The sequence below is a fragment of the Triticum urartu genome, chromosome 5A, assembly GCF_056163025.1.
Source record: "Triticum urartu cultivar PI428250 chromosome 5A, HENAU_Tu73, whole genome shotgun sequence".
NCBI lineage: Eukaryota > Viridiplantae > Streptophyta > Magnoliopsida > Poales > Poaceae > Triticum > Triticum urartu.
In genome coordinates this window covers 593,427,566-593,448,706 of record NC_141877.1, presented here as the reverse complement: position 1 = coordinate 593,448,706, position 21,141 = coordinate 593,427,566, and the positions used below count along the sequence as shown (strand labels likewise).

The window sequence follows — 21,141 nt, the reverse complement described above, 5'->3', positions numbered from 1 at the left end:
ACATTTGTCATATATAATTTTCGTCAAAAAGTACGTGATTGGTGGTGGTTCCAGTAGTCTACTCGAAATAAAATACCCTCAGGTATCAGTCTACCAAACGGACGGCCCCAGAAGTTGACTATACGCGACATCAGATTACCGGTACAAGTCTCGCGTGACAAGACATGATTCTTTTTTGAAGGTCACCGGGGACATGGTTGAGCTGAAGGCCACTAACGCTCCAGCCGAATAAAACTTGAACATCGCTTAGCCGCCTCCCGCTGTAGTGGAATCGCGTCAGCCAGTACGCACACCACCGAGAGTGGAAGAACATCCTACGTCTCCACTCTCCCCGGCACTGAAAAGATCCCGGATTCCTGGTTGATTGAGAGAGAGGTAAGACCGATGCAGGAGCGGAAAATAGTATCGGCCGGCGTCACGAGTTTGACTACCCGATCGACCGTGTCACCGCCGCACCAACCGCGCTCTCGCACGTTACCTTCACTGCTGATGCAGATCGCGACGGCGGCCGGCTAATGCATGCCCCGGGATGGCCCGTTTCCCGTCCAACGTCACTGCATAGCGCTGCCGCCGCTCCAGCGGGAGCCCTGCCGGCCGAGTATATAAAATGGCGGCCTCGCTCTGTGCCCAGCGCACTTGGATCGAGGAGGCCCGTCGATCGTTGTGGAGAGATGGGGTCGTTGGGGAAGGAGGCGGCAGCGGATCGGGTGGTGCTGGCGGTGAACGGCGCGCGGCACGAGGCCGCCGGCGTCGACCCGTCCATGACGCTGCTCGAGTTCCTGCGCACGCGGACGCCCGTCAGGGGCCCCAAGCTCGGCTGCGGCGAAGGTGAGCGCCGCCTCCGACGACTCGATCGGTACATCTCCAGTGGCTAGCTAGCTTGTTCAATTCTTTCACTTTGATGGGTAGTTCGTTGCGGTCAGAGAAAAGCTTTAGGTGCATAAGCGGGATCAAGGAGGCCGCACGATCGAACTAGGTTAGCTAGCGGAGTAGCGCTATCATATCCTTCACTCATCAAACATCACAAATATGTACTACTACAACTTCGTACCAAAAATGTGAGACGGCTTTTTCAAATAACCCTCCAGCGGGCAGGGAGTTCCTGTATTTCATATAGAAAACAGTTGCCTAATTAATTAAGAAAGACAGACGAAAACCAGATACAAAGGGCCGAAAGCCCCCACCGGACAACAAAGCGACAAAGACTACAAGCAAGCAGACGCAGTGTGAGTATGCTGGAGAAAGCCCCCACCTCTGTACCAAAATATAAGAGCCCGGAGAAATCTCCTTGCCTTGTCTAGACTCTATGTGAGTATGCAACAATTTGATAACAGAAATGGCAAGCAACGCAGATGCGGAGATCGAAAGGCACATGCTACCTGTTATGTTCTTTGCATGCTACCATGAGAAAAGAAATTATCCCGAGGTCCGGTGCATGGGTCAATCTCTCTCCTCCTTTCCCTCTTAGACTACACATATAACATTTCACCCGCCCATGCCTTCCCATTTGATTCCAAAGTTCGAATCTAATTTATCCATTGAATTGAAAGTCTAATTTATGATCGTTTGTATCTGTGTGTTCCTTGCAATGAATACTTTGAAACAAGATCACTCTTGAATATATTTTTGACAAGTTTTAAAAATTGAAATCTGAAACATGATGAAACTCTATGAAACATTTTGCATGACATGCGCATGGAGTTTTCACCAAGTTTCTCAAGTTCTATAGTGAAGAATTATGATACACCAAGTTTTCTATTCATCATTTTAACACACAGTTTAATGGCATGATACACTATGGTACAAGGCAAAATAGAATATAAAAAACTAAAGGCTATGTAACGACATTATCAAGTCTTATTAGGTCTATTTTGTGTTGCATCGTGTATCACTAAGTTTCATAAAGTTTTACCATGTTTTCGAATTCAAATTTTAAATAAAATTGATAGAATCTTTTAATCATATAAAAAACATGCATGGGTGGGTGGTTTAATATTACATTATACAAACCGCGCAAAAAATATATTACATTATACAAGATTGGTACATTAGTTTTGACCAATTCCAGCACAAAACGTGCCGCAACAATCAACGGATGCACCATGCACGGGACCTCCTGTTCACGGTAGTTAATCAAGTTATGCTGCTTTGCCAACCGACGGCGACTCGGATCTCATGCATACAGCACAACCTGTCTCGCCACACAGGATATCGGTATTGGCTTTCTAGTGTCTCTTAGCGTGGTCTCTTTCTCAACAAAGTGTTGATTTTATTAACTTAAAATGTAGCATTAAGGAATACAAACATAATAAGCGTACACCAAGCTTCTACATAGTTATGATACACATATCTAACATCACACACACAATCACACTAGTAATTAGCAAAGTCATATAAGGCTGAAGCTATGTCATACTGGAGTAAAAAAACTGATGAGTAAGTTTACCATTTTCGTATACACAACCTTTGAATAGTTTTTAATTAAAGTGAAAATGATCTGCATAGCCTTGAGATGGGGGGCACCCAAGAATAACCCTCCAGCCCCTTCTCCTGCGGGTGAAGTCGACAGATCAAGGGAAAAATGTTGATATAGGGTATCCACGGTTACTGATGTTGCTGGATCACACACGCACCTGCCAGATGGGTCGGGCCAGCTAACTTCAATTTTATCATTTTCGATCGCCGATCAAGCGGTCTTTATGGCTTGTAGGCCCTCTACTTTTATTTTTCTATTTTTTCTATTTGTTTAATTTGTGTATACAAATGTTTACATCAGAACTTGTAAAAAGTGTTCCTTTTTTTAATGTTTTCAAAAGATGTTTACTGCACATTTAGGAAAATGTTCGACGAGTATTTAAAATATTAATATCTTTGAAAAATGGTGAACATGTATTTTAAAAGAGGTAAATGCACCATTGGTGCTTGAACTTATCACATATGATCACTTTGGGCCCTACAGTTGTGGTATACAGAAAAGTGGTGCATGAATTTGGCTTCCGGGTGCAATATCATGCATTTGCCGTCTGTAGACGTTAACTGCGCTGATGTGGCATCATATTTTTGTTTGATTCTTCTATTCTACCGACATGGCATCAGGTGGGTCCCACCTGCCATCCAACAGTCAAAATGAATAGCAGTTCACACATGGGTCCTACATGTTAGTGAAATAGTAAAAGTTGTATTGAAATGGAAGATGGACCGCTCAGGGATTCAAGCTACCGACCTACCGCTAATCCGACGTGTGTCCCTAGCAACACCAACCGTTGAGATTTGTTGTCCTAAATAGATACATTGATTTATATCCTTTCGGGTAAACAACATAAATTAAGAACTTTGATCCGAATATGAAAAATGATTCTGTCTCAGGGGTTCAAAACAGTGACTTCATGCTATCGTGCCCTCCCTGCTAGCTAATCCAATCGAAGATGTTTGTTGTTTGTAAAGGATAATTACCATTTATGGCTATAACAAAACACACTCATTGGAGCTGCCGTCAATGAGGCCCTTTTTCACATGTTAGATTTTTTATGAAATTTGTAAATTATAATCACAATAATAACAATAAATTTAGAAAAATTGTGTGTTATAAATAATATCCATACAAATAAATTAAATTTAAAAAATGTTCATGTTATTTAAAAAATCCTCTTGTATTATTATAAATATATTAATATCATTTAAAAATAAATAATAAAAATAAGTATTTTCGTATGACTAAATATTATTCATATGAGGATCTGCGGTCTAGGTGCACACTAGTCTTGTATTTATTTTCAATACATATTTTACTATTTAGTTTTAAAAATACATATAAATATATATTTTGGAAAACACACAAACTTTATTCAAACATGTGAACACTTTTTAGAGCAACATAATTTTTTATTAAATCATGAACACTTTTATGTACTACATGAACATTTTATTAAATTCTGAACCTTTTAAAACTTATACGTGCTATTATGTAAGTTCATAAGAACTTTCAAAATTTACTTTTGTATTTTTATTAAATATTCGAACACATTTCTAAATAATAAAAATATATGTATAATTCATACTTTATTTGTATGGATATTTTTAAATAATAATTGTATATTTTCTGAAATTAAATGAACATATTATTAATGTAATTCATTTTATTTAAAACACATGATTATAATTTACATATTTACAAAATTTCTAAAAAAAAGTAAAATCTAACATGTGAAAAATGAGCCACACCAACCCATTTAATTCCGACAAGCACATTTTGTTATTGACATAAATAATAATTATACTTCTCATCCTTCACAGATAGGAAATGTCATTCGTTGGAGTGGCAGACACAGTCACATGATAGCCTGATGTCGCCGTTTAAACCCGGGTTAAGATTCTTAATTTATGTTGTTCATCTGAAAGGATGCAAAGAATATGTGTCCGTTAAGGGCAACTTCAACATTGCATGCACACAAAAAAAAACCATCAAATGGACGTCGACAATCAAACTGGACCGTCCGGCCCCGTATCCATTGCAGCCCGGCACGAACGATGCGGAGCTGTCGATGTTAGCAGCATTTTCATCCGTCACCGTCGAACTGGAGGTCACGCTCACGGCGGATGGTGCAGGCATTGTGCACAAAATCCTAGAGGGCGTGATCAACGAGGCTCGGAGGTGGTACTAGTTTGTGCCGTGGCCGGCGTTCTTTAAATAGCGGGCACTCGAGCGACGGCTTGAATGAGCCTGGAGTTGGCTTCTCGTTCGTCATGCCAACGTGAATGTCGGGCAGGTCCGGTTACATCCTCTTTGAACCGACATTAACAGGGCGCGAGTGGCGGGCCAGAGTAGGCGTCTCAACAGCTGCACCTATATGAATGTCATGTCATTCAACCGGCATGCGCCAGTGACTAGTCGTGTTCACTCTGGATTGGCATGAATGCCGTGTTCACTCTGGATTGGCATGAATGCGGCGTACACTACTAGAAATCCGCATTTTACCTAGAGCCAAATACCCTAGGTGAAATGCCAAAAACCATAGGGAAAGACTTTACCTAGAGCTTGCCCTAGGTAAAGAACCCTAGGTGTAGTATAGTCGGGAAAGACCTCTTCCCCTAGAGTGAATGTGGCAAGCTCTAGGGGAAGTTCTTTCCCTAGGGGCACAAGCCCTAGGGAAAGAAATTCATACAAATATTGCATCCACGTGGAAAGGTGGTTCACCTACAGCTATATTAGGCTCTAGGGAAAGACTATGGGGCCCCTTTTGTACTGTCATAATTCAAATGTATAATTTGAATTTGAATTCATGACATCCATAATTCAAAACCAAGCCATTGTTACGAATCAAAAGAAACATCACATAATTAATATAGATATCTCTGGATATCAGTCATCATAAGCATACTACATCAAATGCCAAAACATCACCAGCCATAGCATGTTTGTCAAAAAATAGGCTAGCTAGCTAGCTAGATTTTGCTATGGCTAACCCCCTGAACAACTCAATTAGCATGTACATAATTGTTGTAGGTCAAGCCAAGTATCAACTAGAGTTTGCTAGATCACAAAACATCTGGCGGCATGTTAAGCATACTTCTTAGTGCACCAGGTCCAGTCTGATTGATAAGGGCGCCAAACATCCCTTCGACACCTGTAGCAGGCTCAGATTCAAATCTTGGGCAGAAACATTTGAGACGTCATGTTCCTGAAAATAGTGGTGAGAAGCAGCTAAGTATTTTGTAGTAAGCACCCTTAGAAGTTTGAAACACAAGAATATTACAGTATGACAAGTATTTTCAAGGGCTAAAAGATGATGATATACCTCATTACAAGAAACATAGAAAGCAAAAAGGAATAATCAAAGTACCCTGGAGTAACCCCTTTGTTCTGTTTGAGAGTTTGTACAACACTAACACCGTCAGTTTATTTATTACCCATTCGATAACCAGAATCTAACTAAGTTATGAGGGATTATTTTTTAGTCCACACAAAATATTTTTAGGCTCTAGGGAAAGACTGTGACTGTAAGTGTGCGTGCACGTGCGCACGCGTGGGCGTGTGGGTGGTGCGTGCGTGTGTGTGTGTGTGCGGCTGGCGAATCTTCACTAACTCCCATAGTTTTGCACAAAGCAGCATAATATTAAGAGGAAAGAGCAACAGGAGGCCGCACAGGCTGCACAACCAGAAATCAATGTGGGATTCACATGGAAGAGGAGTCCTCTATTTCTTTTGAGAAGTGACGTTCAAAAGTACAAGAAATCCTGACACTTCCATCTCAGACGTTAGATTCTAGGAAGGCAACTTAGGTTCTCAAAACAATATACTGTCATGTTTAAACTGACAATGGTGCACGAAATTTGGATCAATAGGTTATAATGGCAAGGTCATTCAGATTAAAAATACCATCTTCTATTCAACATGTTGTACTGTGTTTGGCTTGGATGCAGCAAGGACTTCAGCCGGCAATTCAAGTTTTCTTCTACATTCAGCATGAATAAATATGAGAAACTATTTGAGGCGTAATAGCTACAGCTAGTTAGTAACCAAATAAAATCAACAAATGCAACACACGCACATTCAGTAGCAAGTTATAGCACAGTCAGGTCGGGTGTCCATGGGCGCCCGTGCCCATTGGCAGGATTGCCGGGTTGAGACATGGCAATGGCAAGGAAAAAATTAATCAAAACCTGATATTATCACCATAAGTCTAGTAAAATCAACTAAAATAAAGGACTGACCATTTCCATCTTAGTAATTGCAAAGATAAAAAAGGGAAGTCAAAATAGATCACCATATATAATTTCTGTGCAGTTAGAATAATAAATGACCCAATTCTAACACATTGAGCTAACAAAATATCATTTAGTTTATATCATTATGACACATAAAGAGGTATTGCAGAACAGAGTCTATGAGGGCTGGTGAGCAAGGAAATAAACTTTAGAGTCTATTACCGGTTAAGTAGGTTGAAGGCTTGGTGTTCCTTCAGAATCTGTTGTTGTATTGACTGGACGAACAGGGTATATATATGTCAGAATTTTCTCGCCTAGCTGAGATGGTATAACTAGACTGAGCAGAGAGACATTTTAGGCGCATAAACGAGAACAGGCTTCACTTTCTAAAGTAGAGGTAGTAGACTATTCACACTTCCGGGTATCGAGTCCATCTGGAAATACCTATGCAAAGAGGTGGATGTATTCAGAGAGATGATATATTAAATTGTAATTCCTAATAGCATAAGAGATGATATATTAAACTGTAATCACCAAGAACTATGATTTTGTTGTGTTCCATGTATACTTAAAATGTTCTACAACAATATAACATTACTTTACCTCAGTCAGCATTGTTTCCATGCTCTTGAGTTGTGTGATTACCAATGACAACTTTGTGCGAAACAAGACATGAAAGGTACAAATACATTCTACCAGAATAACCTTTTGTTCCTGATTTTGGCCATTTTGCTTTGAACTTTTGCGCCTTTTTGGAGTTCTTCTAATAGAAAACAACACACATTTTGATGTGTGTTGGAGAAGAGGCAAATTCTACTGGAACAAAATAGTAAGGTTCAGACACCAAACATAAAGTTAAATAAAGATATATGAACTGAATATTATTAGTCGATGATTCTACTTTGTGGTTCGGCTGCCTCTTTTTTTAGTCTTATCTGCTGAACTGAATGTTGTTAGCAAATGCGCTCTGTTCGAGGAGTGGTTCAGGCAGTAGGATGTTTGGTTCAATGTAAGGCCATTATGTTTTTTTGTTCTTTTTATACTGTGACGAACTCTATCTCTTCTCAAGTTCTGGGCATGAACCTATCAAAGTATTAGAAATTCATTCACCGTGGGTTTCTAACCTTTATGATTGTTTTGCTGCCAAGATTAGTGTGACCGTGTCTTGGCCTTACTTAGATGAACAAGAGCCAGTTAAATGATGCAACAAGCAGTCACAAATCAAATGATAGTTAAAATAATTGCATCTAGAGAAACATGTAATAGCCAGTAAGATAGGGGGAGATGGAGAACCTTGTCAGCGGCAGAGACATGGTGGTGGAACCAGGCGTGTACGCCGTCCTTCATGGACTGGGTGGAAGAGCGGATCTGCTTGGGCATTAAGGGGTCATCGGCACAGATCCACAATTGGAGAAGGGTAGAAGGAACGAAGGCCGTGATTCCACGGATCCTCCCGCGGTGGGGGACGACAGATCTGGTGCACGGGGACCTAGCCCCAGTGCTCGTCGTCGTGATCTGGTTCTTCCTCTCCGGTCACTAGCTCACGGCAGGGAGGCGTCGCGGCATGCTTGCGGCGGAGGTACATGGTGTGGAAGAGGAGGCAAAGCGGCTGCTGCGGAGGGGCGTGGAGAGCACGGACGCGACCTGCACCGCTCCGCCGCCATCTCCTTGCTGCAGATCGTCGTCGAATCGGACTGGCGGCTTTGGGAGAGAAGGGGGTCTGAGGAGAAGGGAAGGAGCCTGGCGGCGGCTCATTTTGGATAGAGAACGGAGGGGAAAATGAGACCTAAAGCGCGCGTCCTCAGTGCGCCAACGTCAAAATATGGCACGGGATGCAAAAATCAACGCGCCAACGCAAAAAATCAGCGCGCCCACCCCTTTCCTTCGTTTTACTTTTTTTTCACACATGATTTCATCTTCCCCTAGGATGTACTGTTCATATCACTCTTTCCCTTAAGGAGGCCAATGAGCTCTAGGTGAAGAACTTGGCCCTAAGTAAAATGTGGATTTCTAGTAGTGGTAGGCAACGAAGTGGCGGTTGGAGCGGAATGAGGAAGAGGGTTTTGTGTAGACCGGGGTTGTTGGAGGCCTACGTGGCACATGTCCGGACGGTGACAAACCTCTTCCAACTTTTTTTTCGGCTTGTGGATTTTAATCGTCCAAGCCGTGCTACGGATGTTTGCTGCACGGTGTTGTTAGCTACATATCGCTATTTCGGACCCCAAGCCGAACATACTATTTGTAGGTCACTGATAGATGGGACCCACATGGGCAACTACTATATTTTTATTATTCATGAGTGGGATCCATCCGCCACGTCGGCAGAGTAGACTACTTCAAACAAAAATATGGTGCCGCATCAGCACGGTTATCCACGGAAGACAAATTCATCACTTTTGTGTATGTCATAACTCAAAATGGTAATCCGTGACAAGTTCAAACTCCAAGGATGCATTTACCTGTCTAAAAAAATGTTCAACGCCTATTCAAAATATCCCCATGAGTTAAAAAAGGTTCATGTATAGTATAACAAAATAATATTTATTTTATACCTTAAAAGAAAGGGCGACGCTACGCGTCCGTCGGCGGATAGCGCTAAAATATCAACCACCTCTCGTTTGATAAACACAGAATTAGGGCTCCTTTGATTCAAAGGAATTGCATAGGATTTTTGGAGGATTTAAACCCTTAGGAATTTTTTCTGTGATGCTTGTTTGATTCGTAGGATTGGCATCCTTAGGAATTTTTCCATATGATCCATTTGTACTACATTTTGGAGGAAAATTTCCATCCACTCAAACCTCTTTGTAGAATACTTTTGTTTTTCCTATGCTATCAAACATTCTTTCAAATTCTGTAGGATACTATGGGACATGTCACCCTATTCCTGTATTTTTTCTATTCCTTCATTTTGACAATCCTGTGAATCAAAGAGGCCCTTAGTCATCAAATCTCCCCCAATCGTGCGCGTCCCGAATTGCAACAAGCCGGTTGTTGCGCTTCTTCCTCCGATAGTGTGAAGCAAATGGTTCGTTTTGTTTCTCTAATTTTCTGTAACAATATTCTGGTTGTGAAATCTTCTTTTCTTTAAATTCCTGCAACAAGACCTTTATTGCGAAACCTCCTCTTTTTAATTTCCTGCAACAAGTCTGTTGTTGCAAAACTTTTTCTTCTTTAATTTTCTGTAACAAGACCCTCTTGTTGCGAAACCTATTTTCTCTACTTTCTTGTAAGACGGGCTTTGTTATGAAACCTGCTCTTCCCTAATTTCTTACAACAAGTCAGCTGTTGCAAAACCTCTTCTCTAATTTTTTGCAACCAGACCCTTGTTGTAAAAATTGCAAACATACCTCCCGCCGTATCTAATTTTTTGTAACAAGATCGTTGTTGCAAAAATTGCAATAATATCTCCTGTCGCGTCGCGCATTGGTACGGTCGTCGTTCCGCAACAACACCGTTGTTGCAAAAACTTGTTCCAAAGGTAGTACATGGCATGGCAGTGAACACAACACCGTATCTATTTTTTTACGTACAAAAAAGGTACTAGTAATCAGTACTAACTACTAGTACATGGCATGGCAGTGTGTCTTCATTTTAAAAAATTATAAACAACTCAATAGCATACGATAGTGGACGTATGTATAGCCCGAGAAAGAAAGAACATACAAAACGAGCAGCATGTTGGTTGGTTTCGCGGCGGCGGGTGCGCTCAGGAAAAAAAAAGACGTTGCAGTGGGCTCCAGCCTGGACACATGGTTGGCAGGGGAGGCGGCTGATGCCTGCGCGTTATCAGCCGGCGGAAAGCGAGCGTTTTCCTAAAAGAAAACATTTATATATATGAAGAGAATGTTCCATCCTTCCCGGCTACAGGGACGTCCTGCTCACCTCCACGGTTCCACCATGCCTCGCGCCGCCCCCGTCGCCGTCCCGTGAACTCTAGCAGCTCGGCTTGGATCTCCCCGACGCCGCACTAGCGGCCCCCGTATTCTAGACCAAATCCGGCTGCACCGACGAGTTTCCCGAGGTCCAGTCCTCCTCGCCGCCGGCTCTTCCCCGCCCGCACCACGTGCCCGCGGGCGGTACTCATCTCGGCCGCCGAGCGCCGAGTGGAGCTCACGCGCGCCGCGCTGGCTGACATCAAGTGCCAGGAAACCGTCGCTCGCCTCGCCGGCGAGGAGGTACGCCGGGACGAGGTACGCGATGTCATACTCCACGGGCACAGCTTGATGCTGCTGCACGTAACCCGTTCGACGTTTTGTCCCCGGTCGGCTGTCTGTACCGTGCGTACGCCCATCTGGGACAGCGGCCTGAGGTCGAGCTGGAGGGCGCGCGGGCAGCCCCCAGGCGCGCGCAGCCGGTGTACTGTAGGCGCCTGCCGTTGTGGTTGGCTGATGACTTCTAATTAGTGTATGTGGTAAAAGTAAAACGGTAGGGCGATTGAGTGCATGATCAATTTTATCAGTCACTGATCACGTGCTAGCATCTGTGTCCATCCTATCCGCTGTACATCTTTGCTTCGTGTTCGTAATGCATGTTGAGCCTAAGATCAACATGGGGATTGCTTATGAATTAGCCCCGCTGTGGATAAATCCTTGATGCAAATTGGATGTGATGCTTGATTGATTGGAATTTCAGTATATTGGATAGATGGTGTAATGCTGCTACTAAATGTTTCTGAAATCGATGTTTATGAGTGCCTCAGCTGTGAGTTGATTGATCAGATTCCATACGCGGATGTGAAGTGCTTCAGTGCATTTCTTGACGTTTTGTGTTTTCAAGTGGTTGAAATTAGAAAAAAAAAGTGAAGCCATACACCGATACACGGATGGATATGCTTTCATGATAAAATTTACCTATGCACTTGAACTTTAATTGCTGTGCTTGAAATTGTGATTTTGAATATGCTTGAATTCTATGCACTAGAAATAGTTATATTTGAATTTTTGTGATGTCAAACATAAAGTAAAACATGAAATATTTGTGCAAATAGGACAAAGGAAAATTGAGCTGAGAAATAGGGGTTGTTGCTCGAGTTGTAGCCATTATTTTGGGGATCACGAAATAGGGGGAGACCCCATTTAAGATTTAGGGGCTACTGCTGACCATGGTCTTTATATGCATCCCAAATTATTGGACTTTTCACTCTCTGGTTTGTAATTGCTATTTTTTCTGTTTGGTGGTCAGGTCCCATATGCAACTAACGATATTGGAAACTTTGCCGCATGTTTCAATTTGCAATCACTAGCAAACTTCAGTCCATATTAAAATATGCTTTGCTAACTAAATGTGCAATTTGTTAATTTTAGTAAAAACAACGTTCATTTTGAGTAGACTTGAACAATTGATTACATTTTCACACAACAGTGATTTGATAGATCTTAGAGTCACTAAACTCATGAATGTTCGTATCTTGGTGTTTATATTTACACATAACGGTGTGCTTAGCGTGATTTTCTGAGATTTACAGATTTATCTTCAGTCTCGGCCGATTCATAGCCAGTGCACGTGTTAGATCAAGCCGGCAGTGTTTCTTATTTACAATGTCACATTCCTGCGTGCAGGTGGATGTGGTGCATGTGTGGTACTTATCTCCAAGTATGACCTGGCCACTGACAAGGTGACTGAGTTCTCAGCGAGCTCCTGCCTGACGCTCGTCGGCAGCCTCAACCACTGCTCGGTGATCACTAGCGAGGGCATTGGCAACACCCGCGATGGCTTCCACCCAGTACAGCAGCGCCTCTCCGGCTTCCACGCCTCGCAGTGCGGCTTCTGCACTCCCGGCATGTGCATGTCCATCTTCTCCACCCTCGTCAAGGCCGACAAGACCGGGGACCCCGCCCCACCGCTGGGATTCTCCAAGCTCACCTGCTCCGAGGCTGAGCACGCCGTCTCTGGCAACCTGTGTCGTTGCACCGGCTACCGGCCCATCATCGATGCCTGCAAGAGCTTCGCTGCTGACGTCGACCTCGAGGACCTTGGCCTCAATTCCTTCTGGAAGAAAGGTATCGACCGTGCCGACGTAGGCAAGCTACCGGGGTACTCCAGCGGCGCCGTCTGTACCTTCCCTGAGTTCCTCAAGGCCGAGATCAAGGGTCAAACAAACGATGTTCCAGCCGCTACGTACGATGGCTGGTACCGTCCCAAGAGCATCCAGGAGCTCCGCAACCTCTTCGATTCCAACTGGTTCGACGAAAACTCAGTTAAGATCGTGGCGTCAAACACCGGCGCCGGAGTGTACAAAGATCAAGACCTTTATGAAAAGTACATCGACATCAAAGGGATACCGGAGCTTTCGGTCATCAACAGGAGCAACAAGGGGGTGGAGATCGGGGCAGCCGTGTCCATCTCCGAAGCCATTGAGGTCTTCTCAGATGGCACTCCCGTATTCAGAAAGATCGCCGGTCACCTGAGCAAGGTGGCCTCGCCGTTCGTCCGGAACACGGCGACAATCGGAGGGAACGTGATCATGGCTCAGAGGCTGCCTTTCGCTTCAGACATCGTCACTGTCCTTCTTGCCGTGGGTTCGACAGTGACAATCCAGACGGCTTCCAAGATGCTGTGCCTGACACTGGAGGAGTTCTTGGAGCAACCTCCCTGTGACGCCAAGACCATATTGCTCACCATATTTGTCCCAGATTGGGGTTCAGACAGTGTCATCTTCGAGACCTCTCGTGCAGCTCCGAGACCGTTCGGCAATGCTGTGTCCTATGTGAATTCTGCATTCCTGGCAAGGACTTCAGGGGATGCAGCATCAGGGGAGCTCCTCATTGAGGATATCTGCCTCGCATTCGGAGCTTACGGCGTTGATCACGCCAACCGGGCTCGGAAGGTTGAAGAATTCCTGAAGGGGAAACCAGCGAGTGCACCTGTGATACTTGAAGCGGTTCAGTCGCTGAAAGATGTTATCTCGCCGTCAGAAGGCACCACACACCCTGAGTACAGAGTCAGCTTGGCGGTCAGTTTCTTGTTCAGTTTCCTTTCTTCACTTAGTAACAACCTGAATGAACCTGCAAAGTATATTGCTCCCAATGGCTCATGTGCCAAGTCATCGCCTGAGAAGCAAGATGAGGTTGCCAGCGATGGCTTGCCAATTCGCTCAAGGCAAGAACTGGTTTTCAATGATGAATACGAACCTGTCGGCAAGCCAATCACGAAAGCTGGGGCGGAGCTGCAAGCTTCTGGTATACTCCTAAACTCTTATTCCAGTATTTAGTGCAAGTGTTTCATTCAATTAATTTTCACTATAGCTGTGTATGTACTAGACCTGGCACTTGAATTTCTAGCTTTCCATAGCTTGAGCTTCTTACAAAGTTTACGTTAATATAACTTATATTTTCTTCTGCATAGTTGAAATCAAGATCTTTTCTTTTTTTGAAGACTCAGATCATTTGGTAGTTACTTGTGTACACTGGTCCATCAGTGCAGGACCATCTGATATGCTTCATCCCTGCATTTCTATTCTGAAATATGCACTTGACAATATTCTTGGTCTTGTTCAGGGGAGGCTGTGTATGTTGATGACATCCCAGCTCCCAAGGATTGTCTCTACGGAGCATTTATCTACAGCACACACCCTCATGCCCATATAAAAGGTGTCAACTTCAAATCATCGTTGGCTTCCCAAAAGGTCATCACGGTTATCTCCGCAAAGGACATTCCAGCTGGTGGAAGAAATGTTGGATCCGCCTTCCCGATGCTAGGAGACGAAGCGCTTTTCGGTGATCCGGTGTCTGAATTTGCTGGTCAGAATATTGGCATTGTGGTACCTACTTCTGAAACACTTGAGCTCAATTTCAGAAAAATGCATAACCAGCAGTTGTATATTTGTACCCCGAATTCTAAGAGGTCATTTGAACTTATCGCATCATCATGTTTCTTTGCCATCACTCAGATCGCTGAAACACAGAAGTACGCCTATATGGCAGCGAAGCAAGCCATCATTGAGTATAGCACCGAGAATCTTGAGCCGCCAATTCTGACAATAGAGGACGCCATCCAACATAATAGCTACTTCCCTGTTCTCCCATTTTTGGCTCCAAAGCCAGTTGGGGACTTTGACCAAGGGATGTCTGAAGCGGATCACAAGATACTATCAGGAGAGGTACACACTTGATACTAGAAGAACGCCCGTGCGTTGCAACGGGGCCACATTAACTTTAAGAGTTTAATATTAATCATGTTAATAATACATTTAATATTCTCATACATATCAAGTGACACTGGCGACCTTTTTGTCAATTTAGCAACGGGCTCAATTGCAACGGGCTCTTTATACATATCAGACAACTCGCTACTACTTAAACTACAACTATGGCTATCAATATTTTTTTCTCAATTTAGCTCAGCAATAGTGCCTGGCTTAATAGACTGCTTTGCATTCACCCCCTCAAAAGACAGAGAGAACCAACTCAACATGTCAGAAGATTAACAGAAATTTCATTTCTATGGCATGAACATATAGCAGGAGCACCAACACATAGATCAGCAGAGAGCAGAGCACAGCATGCACACACTCGGGCCATCTATATCATACACACACAACAACGCACACACGCATCATGCTGGCATACACATATAGAAAAGCAGGCACACACGCATCATGCGCATTGGCCGGTGCGACGCACGCAGAGCAAGTACATACGCGCGGAGAGCAAGCTAGCAAGCACGCACGCGTCCAACCCCGCCGCTGCATGCGCTGGCAGAAGGTGAGACAACAAGGGAGACTGCACATTGAAGCTGTCCATGCAAGGCTGGAGGTGTTGGGCCGGCGACGGCGGTGTCAGGACGGCGCTTGATTCGTTCCCGGTGGCGTGGAGCTTGGGGCGGCAACACGACGATAGCTAGTGCTCGGGGATGGGGGTTTGGGGCGGGGGCAGTCGACCCGATGGCTGGCGAAGTTAACGGGCTCGGGCGGCTGGAAATTCGGCGGGTGGCGGCGGCACAGCACGAGGATGGGACAGGTGGAAAACCTTGCGGGCGTTCAACTACCAATACCCACGCCTTTTTTAGGGGAATTGCTTGTGAAAATAATGTGCGACGACGACTTCGCGAGCGGATCCCCTTAAAAAAGACATAGCGAGCAAATTCCCTTAAAACTGGTAGGAATGGATACGATTGACGACGTTGATAAATAGTGGTGAATGTTGGCCTAATTTACTATCATCATGCATGGAAACGAATCATCAAGAAAAAGAATACTTCCTATTACTACACTCATAGGAAGCTTCCTAATCTCTGCTACCAAACAGTTTCTGCCCAAACAAGGAAAGAAAGTTATGGACTTGATTCGGAAGGAAACAAACGTTATGAAGATTAATTAATTTAGATTTGATCTTTAGAGATTGATTGTGATTGATTTTTTTACATAAAGACATTACTAAATAATTTGCGTCAGTATGGAAAGTTCTGATCCGTTCAGTTTTTTTCGTTGTGTGAGAGAGTGAAGTGAAAATAAACCGATGAAGTGAGGGAGGCGACGACAAAAATCTACGACGGTTAACCTACGAAAAAAAACCGGACGAAAGTGGTGGGACGAAAAAAAACCTGAAAGCGAGACTACCAACTGCTCCATTAGGAGTAGAGATTTAGGAGGCTGCATTCTTAGTTTCAGGCAAGGCCGAAATACTGACACCGAGTATCTTTTGTTAATTTCCGACAGATAAAACTTGAATCACAGTACTACTTCTACATGGAGACGCAGACCGCATTGGCCATCCCTGACGAAGATAACTGCATCACTGTCTACTCCTCGGCACAGCTACCCGAGATCACGCAGAATGTCGTCGCGGACTGTCTCGGCATTCCGTACCACAATGTTCGCATAATCACCAGAAGAGTTGGAGGCGGCTTTGGTGGAAAGGCAATGAAAGGGTCCTATGTAAGTGCCCCATTATATAACAACATGGGCATAAATTTATGAATGTAATGAAATTGTTGTGTGTTCTTCAGGTCGCATGTGCGTGTGCACTTGCAGCGTTCAAACTGCGGCGCCCTGTCAGGATGTACCTCGACCGCAAGACCGACATGATCATGGCAGGTGGGCGGCACCCGATGAAGGTGAAATACTCGGTTGGGTTCAAATCGGACGGCACAGTCACGGCACTATACGTCGACCTCAGGATGAATGCCGGGATATCACCAGACTTGAGCCCTTTGATGCCGGGTTGCACCATCGGTGCTTTGAAGAAGTACAACTGGGGTGCCCTTGCCTTCGACATCAAGTTGTGCAAGACCAACGTCTCGTCAAAGTCCGCAATGCGGGCGCCTGGCGATGTGCAAGGCTCCTTCATCGCGGAGGTCATCATCGAGCACGTCGCATCCGTGCTTGCAGCCAACCCCAACGCCATCCGTAGGACGAACCTCCACAGCGTTGAGAGCCTCACGAAATTCTACGGTGATGCCGCGGGGGACGCCCCCACGTACAGCCTCGTCGACATCTTCGACAAGCTGGCCTCGTCGTCAGAGTACCGGAGCAGGGCGGAGGCAGTTGAATGGTTCAATGGCGGGAGCAGGTGGAGGAAGCGCGGCATCTCGTGTGTGCCCATCACCTACGAGGTGTCCCTTCGGCCGACGCCTGGGAAGGTGTCCATCCTGAACGACGGCTCAATCGCTGTGGAGGTCGGCGGCGTGGAGCTCGGGCAGGGGTTGTATACCAAGGTGAAGCAGATGACGGCGTTCGGGCTTGGGGAGCTCTGCCCTGACGCCGATGGGCTGCTCGATAAGGTGCGCGTGATCCAGGTTGACTCACTGAGCATGATCCAGAGCGGGTTCACCGGCGGGAGCACCACCTCCGAGACCAGCTGTGAGGCGGTCCGGCAGTCGTGCACCGCGCTCGTCGAGCGTCTCAGGCCCATCAAAGAGGGTCTCGAGGCCAAGTCCGGCGCAGCGGTGCCATGGAGCTCCTTGATCGCCCAGGTGAAAATGGCGGGCCTGAACCTGTCGGCACATGCCTTCTGGACACCCGACCCAGCCTTTGTAAAATACCTCAACTACGGAGCCGCCGTCAGCGAGGTGGAAATCGACGTTCTGACTGGAGCGACGACGATCCTGAGGAGCGACCTCGTGTACGACTGCGGGCAGAGCCTGAACCCGGCGGTGGACCTTGGCCAGGTGAGCTCGCTGCCAATCGACACAGTCAGCTGATTGCTGGAAGATTGCTGTAATCTGAAATTATTTTTGGTTGATGGATCAGGTGGAGGGCGCATTTGTGCAAGGGGTTGGGTTCTTCACAAACGAGGAGTACACGACGAACGCCGACGGGCTGGTGGTGAACGATGGCACGTGGACGTACAAGATCCCCACGGTGGACACCATCCCAAAGCAGTTCAACGTGGAGCTCATCAGCAGCGCGCGCGACAAGAAGCGGGTACTCTCCTCCAAGGCGTCCGGCGAGCCACCGCTGCTGCTGGCGGCATCGGTGCACTGCGCCATGCGGGAGGCCATCAGAGCGGCTAGGAGGGAATTCTCGGTCAACTCGCCACTGACATTTCAGATGGATGTGCCGGCGACCATGGCCGACGTCAAGGAGCTCTGTGGCCTCGACGTCGTCGAGAGGCACCTCCAGCGCCTCTGCTCCCCCGCCACCAAGGCCTGATGATACTTGCATGTAAGTTGTGTAGAAACGTGAGACGAGCGGTTTGGGATGCTGAACAATGACTGCTTGTGTGCTGCTGTGTATGTATATAGAAGAGAGGAGACAATTCAGCTATCGTCTGGACCAAATCGGACCAATTCCATTCACTGTCAAAAGTTAGCTCGAGTTGCTATGAGAGTTATCTATTTTGGAGTTGATTTGAATAGTTTCTGAAAGGTTTTCTGAAAACTAGTTCAAACGGCTGCCATGACAAAGGTTTTGTGGATTTCTCCCCGCTGCGGCCGTGGAAGAGGTATTGGCTATTTGCTACCGCGGCGGAGAAATACCCTAAATCTTTAGCACTGCATAACGGAGGTTTCCTGCTGGAGACTATGAGGACATGTTGGGCAAGTGAGTCGGGGCATTGACGTTAGAATGTTGAACTGGCTCGGTGACACACTGGAGTACACGGGGTACACGTTTGCACCGGAGCTAGGCGCCCGGCCCCAACGGTTGGAGGTTGTTATTATCGACGTAGAAGAAGGAGGAGGTTTAAGTCGTTTTCACCGCTCTGCATTTGTTTAATTTCGTGGAAAACGTGGTTGATTAGTTTTCCCAACCGTGGTATACTTGAGAATAAGATACCCGCATCGCATCTACGAAACCGACAGCCCAGCCCAGGTATGGCCATTGTGTGTGGTTGAAAAGTTGAATAAGTTACCAGTTGAGTACGCGACATCACCGGGACATGTCAACTTTATCTTGCTGGCGTAAACAAGATACGCTTGGGCTGTAAAAAACATAAACATCTGCTTCATAGGCAGCGGCCGGCCGGCCGACACCCCCACCACCAACCACACCATGTAAAAGCCCAGAGCTACACCCGCCTTTCGGAGTCGTCTCAGGCGATAGCACACATGTCTATGTGAAAACATTGAATCCATTATCCGATAGTTCTGGTGGGGGAGTAAACAAGGAAAAAAGAAGCCAGTTTGGGTATCTTGGGACGTTATGACAAAGCTGAAGTATCTTGGCGGCAATGGGGTTTAGGGACATGGAAATCTTTAACCTTGCTTTGTTGGCGCGTCAGGCATGGAGAGTACTGGAAGATCCAAACTCTCTCAGTGCATGGATATTGAAGGCTGCATATTTTCCTAACACAAGCTTCTTGGAGGCAGAATTAGGCCATCACCCATCACAGATATGGAGGGTTGTGTTGGGGAACGTAGTAATTTCAAAAAAATTCCTACGCACATGCAAGATCATGGTGATGCATAGCAACGAGAGGGGAGAGTGTGATATACGTACCCTCGTAGATCGACAACGGAAGCGTTTGGTTGATGTACTCGTATGTCTCCACGGCCCGACCGATCAAGCACCGAAACTACGGCACCTCCGAGTTCTAGCACACGTTCAGCTCGATGACGATCCCCGGACTCTGATCCAGCAAAGTGTCGGGGAAGAGTTCCGTCAGCACGACGGCGTGGTGACGATTTTGATGTACTACTGTCGCAGGGCTTCGCCTAAGTACCACTACAATATTATCGAGGACTATGGTGGCAGGGGGCGCCGCACACGGCTAAGAATATGATCACGTGGATCAACTTGTGTTCCTCTGGGGTGCCCCTGCCTCCATATATAAAGGCTCAAGGGGGGGGGGGGTGCGGCCGGCCTAGGAGAGGCGCGCCAGGAGGAGTCCTACTCCCTCCGGGAGTAGGATTCCCCCCCAATCCTAGTTGGAATAGGATTCGCGGAGGGGGGAAAGGAGAAAGGGGGGACGGCCCCCTCTCCTTGTCCTATTCGGACCAAGGGAGGGGAGGGGCGCACGGCCCATCTCAGGCCACCTCTTCTCTTTTCCACTAAGGCCCACTAAGGCCCATATAGCTCCCGGGGGGTTCCGGTAACCTCCCGGTACTCCGGTAAAATCCCGATTTCACCCAGAACACTTCCGATATCCAAACATAGGCTTCCAATATATCAATCTTTATGTCTCGACCATTTCAAGACTCCTCGTCATGTCCGTGATCACATCCGGGACTCTGAACAACCTTTGGTACATCAAAACGTATAAACTCATAATATAACTGTCATCGAAACCTTAAGCGTGCGGACCCTACGGGTTCGAGAACAATGTAGACATGACCGAGACACGTCTCCGGTCAATAACCAATAGCGGGACCTGGATGCCCATATTGGCTCCTACATATTCTACGAAGATCTTTATCGGTCAGACCGCATAACAACATACGTTGTTCCCTTTGTCATCGGTATGTTACTTGCCCGAGATTCGATCGTCGGTATCCAATACCTAGTTCAATCTCGTTACCGGCAAGTCTCTTTACTCGTTCCGTAATACATCATCCCGCAACTAACTCATTAATTGCAATGCTTGCAAGGCTTAAGTGATGTGCATTACCGAGAGGGCCCAGAGATACCTCTCCGACGATCAGAGTGACAAATCCTAATCTCGAAATACGTCAACCCAACATGTACCTTTGGAGACACCTGTAGAGCACCTTTATAATCACCCAGTTACGTTGTGACGTTTGGTAGCACACAAAGTGTTCCTCCGGCATACGGGAGTTACATAATCTCATAGTCATAGGAACATGTATAAGTCATGAAGAAAGCAATAGCAACATACTAAACGATCGGGTGCTAAGCTAATGGAATGGGTCATGTCAATCAGATCATTCAACTAATGATGTGATCCCGTTAATCAAATGACAACTCTTTGTCCATGGTTAGGAAACACAACCATATTTAATTAACGAGCTAGTCAAGTAGAGGCATACTAGTGACACTCTGTTTGTCTATGTATTCACACATGTATTATGTTTCCGGTTAATACAATTCTAGCATGA

The 21,141-nt window shown here is 45.7% G+C and overlaps 1 protein-coding gene and 1 long non-coding RNA gene across 4 annotated transcripts; one reads left to right on the top strand and one right to left on the bottom strand.

Moving 5' to 3' along the window:
* Positions 1-515: 515 nt before the first annotated feature.
* Positions 516-18,495, top strand: LOC125510934 (indole-3-acetaldehyde oxidase). Of its 2 annotated transcripts, none has more exons than XM_087521941.1 (7): positions 516-828; positions 12,267-13,886; positions 14,205-14,467; positions 14,597-14,806; positions 16,364-16,582; positions 16,654-17,814; positions 17,897-18,495. In XM_087521941.1, the coding sequence occupies exons 1-7, from the start codon at positions 516-518 to the stop codon at positions 18,296-18,298; spliced, it is 4,188 nt and encodes a 1,395-aa protein (XP_087378067.1). In that variant the 3' UTR covers positions 18,299-18,495. The 2 variants fall into 2 exon arrangements, with proteins under 2 accessions (XP_087378067.1, XP_048532181.2); XM_048676224.2 differs by lacking the exon at positions 516-828 and adding an exon at positions 10,535-10,898.
* LOC125510895 (uncharacterized) lies at positions 5,335-8,513 on the bottom strand. 2 transcript variants are annotated; one of them, XR_007284798.2, is made up of 4 exons: positions 7,999-8,513; positions 6,549-7,149; positions 6,377-6,452; positions 5,335-5,678 (listed from the first exon to the last, which is right to left on the bottom strand). It is a non-coding gene; the product is annotated as an uncharacterized LOC125510895 (long non-coding RNA). The 2 variants fall into 2 exon arrangements; XR_015602788.1 differs by lacking the exon at positions 6,377-6,452 and having other exon boundaries at positions 6,928-7,149; positions 7,999-8,512.
* Positions 18,496-21,141: the final 2,646 nt, after the last annotated feature.

Excerpts from the sequence above, each read along its gene's own strand:
- LOC125510934 (XM_087521941.1), top strand. The coding sequence starts at position 516 with ATGCATGCCCCGGGATGGCCCGTTTCCCGTCCAACGTCACTGCATAGC. Across the intron at positions 829-12,266 it reads CAAGCTCGGCTGCGGCGAAG|GTGGATGTGGTGCATGTGTG; the intron begins GTGAGCGCCGCC and ends TCCTGCGTGCAG. Across the intron at positions 17,815-17,896 it reads CGGCGGTGGACCTTGGCCAG|GTGGAGGGCGCATTTGTGCA; the intron begins GTGAGCTCGCTG and ends TTGATGGATCAG.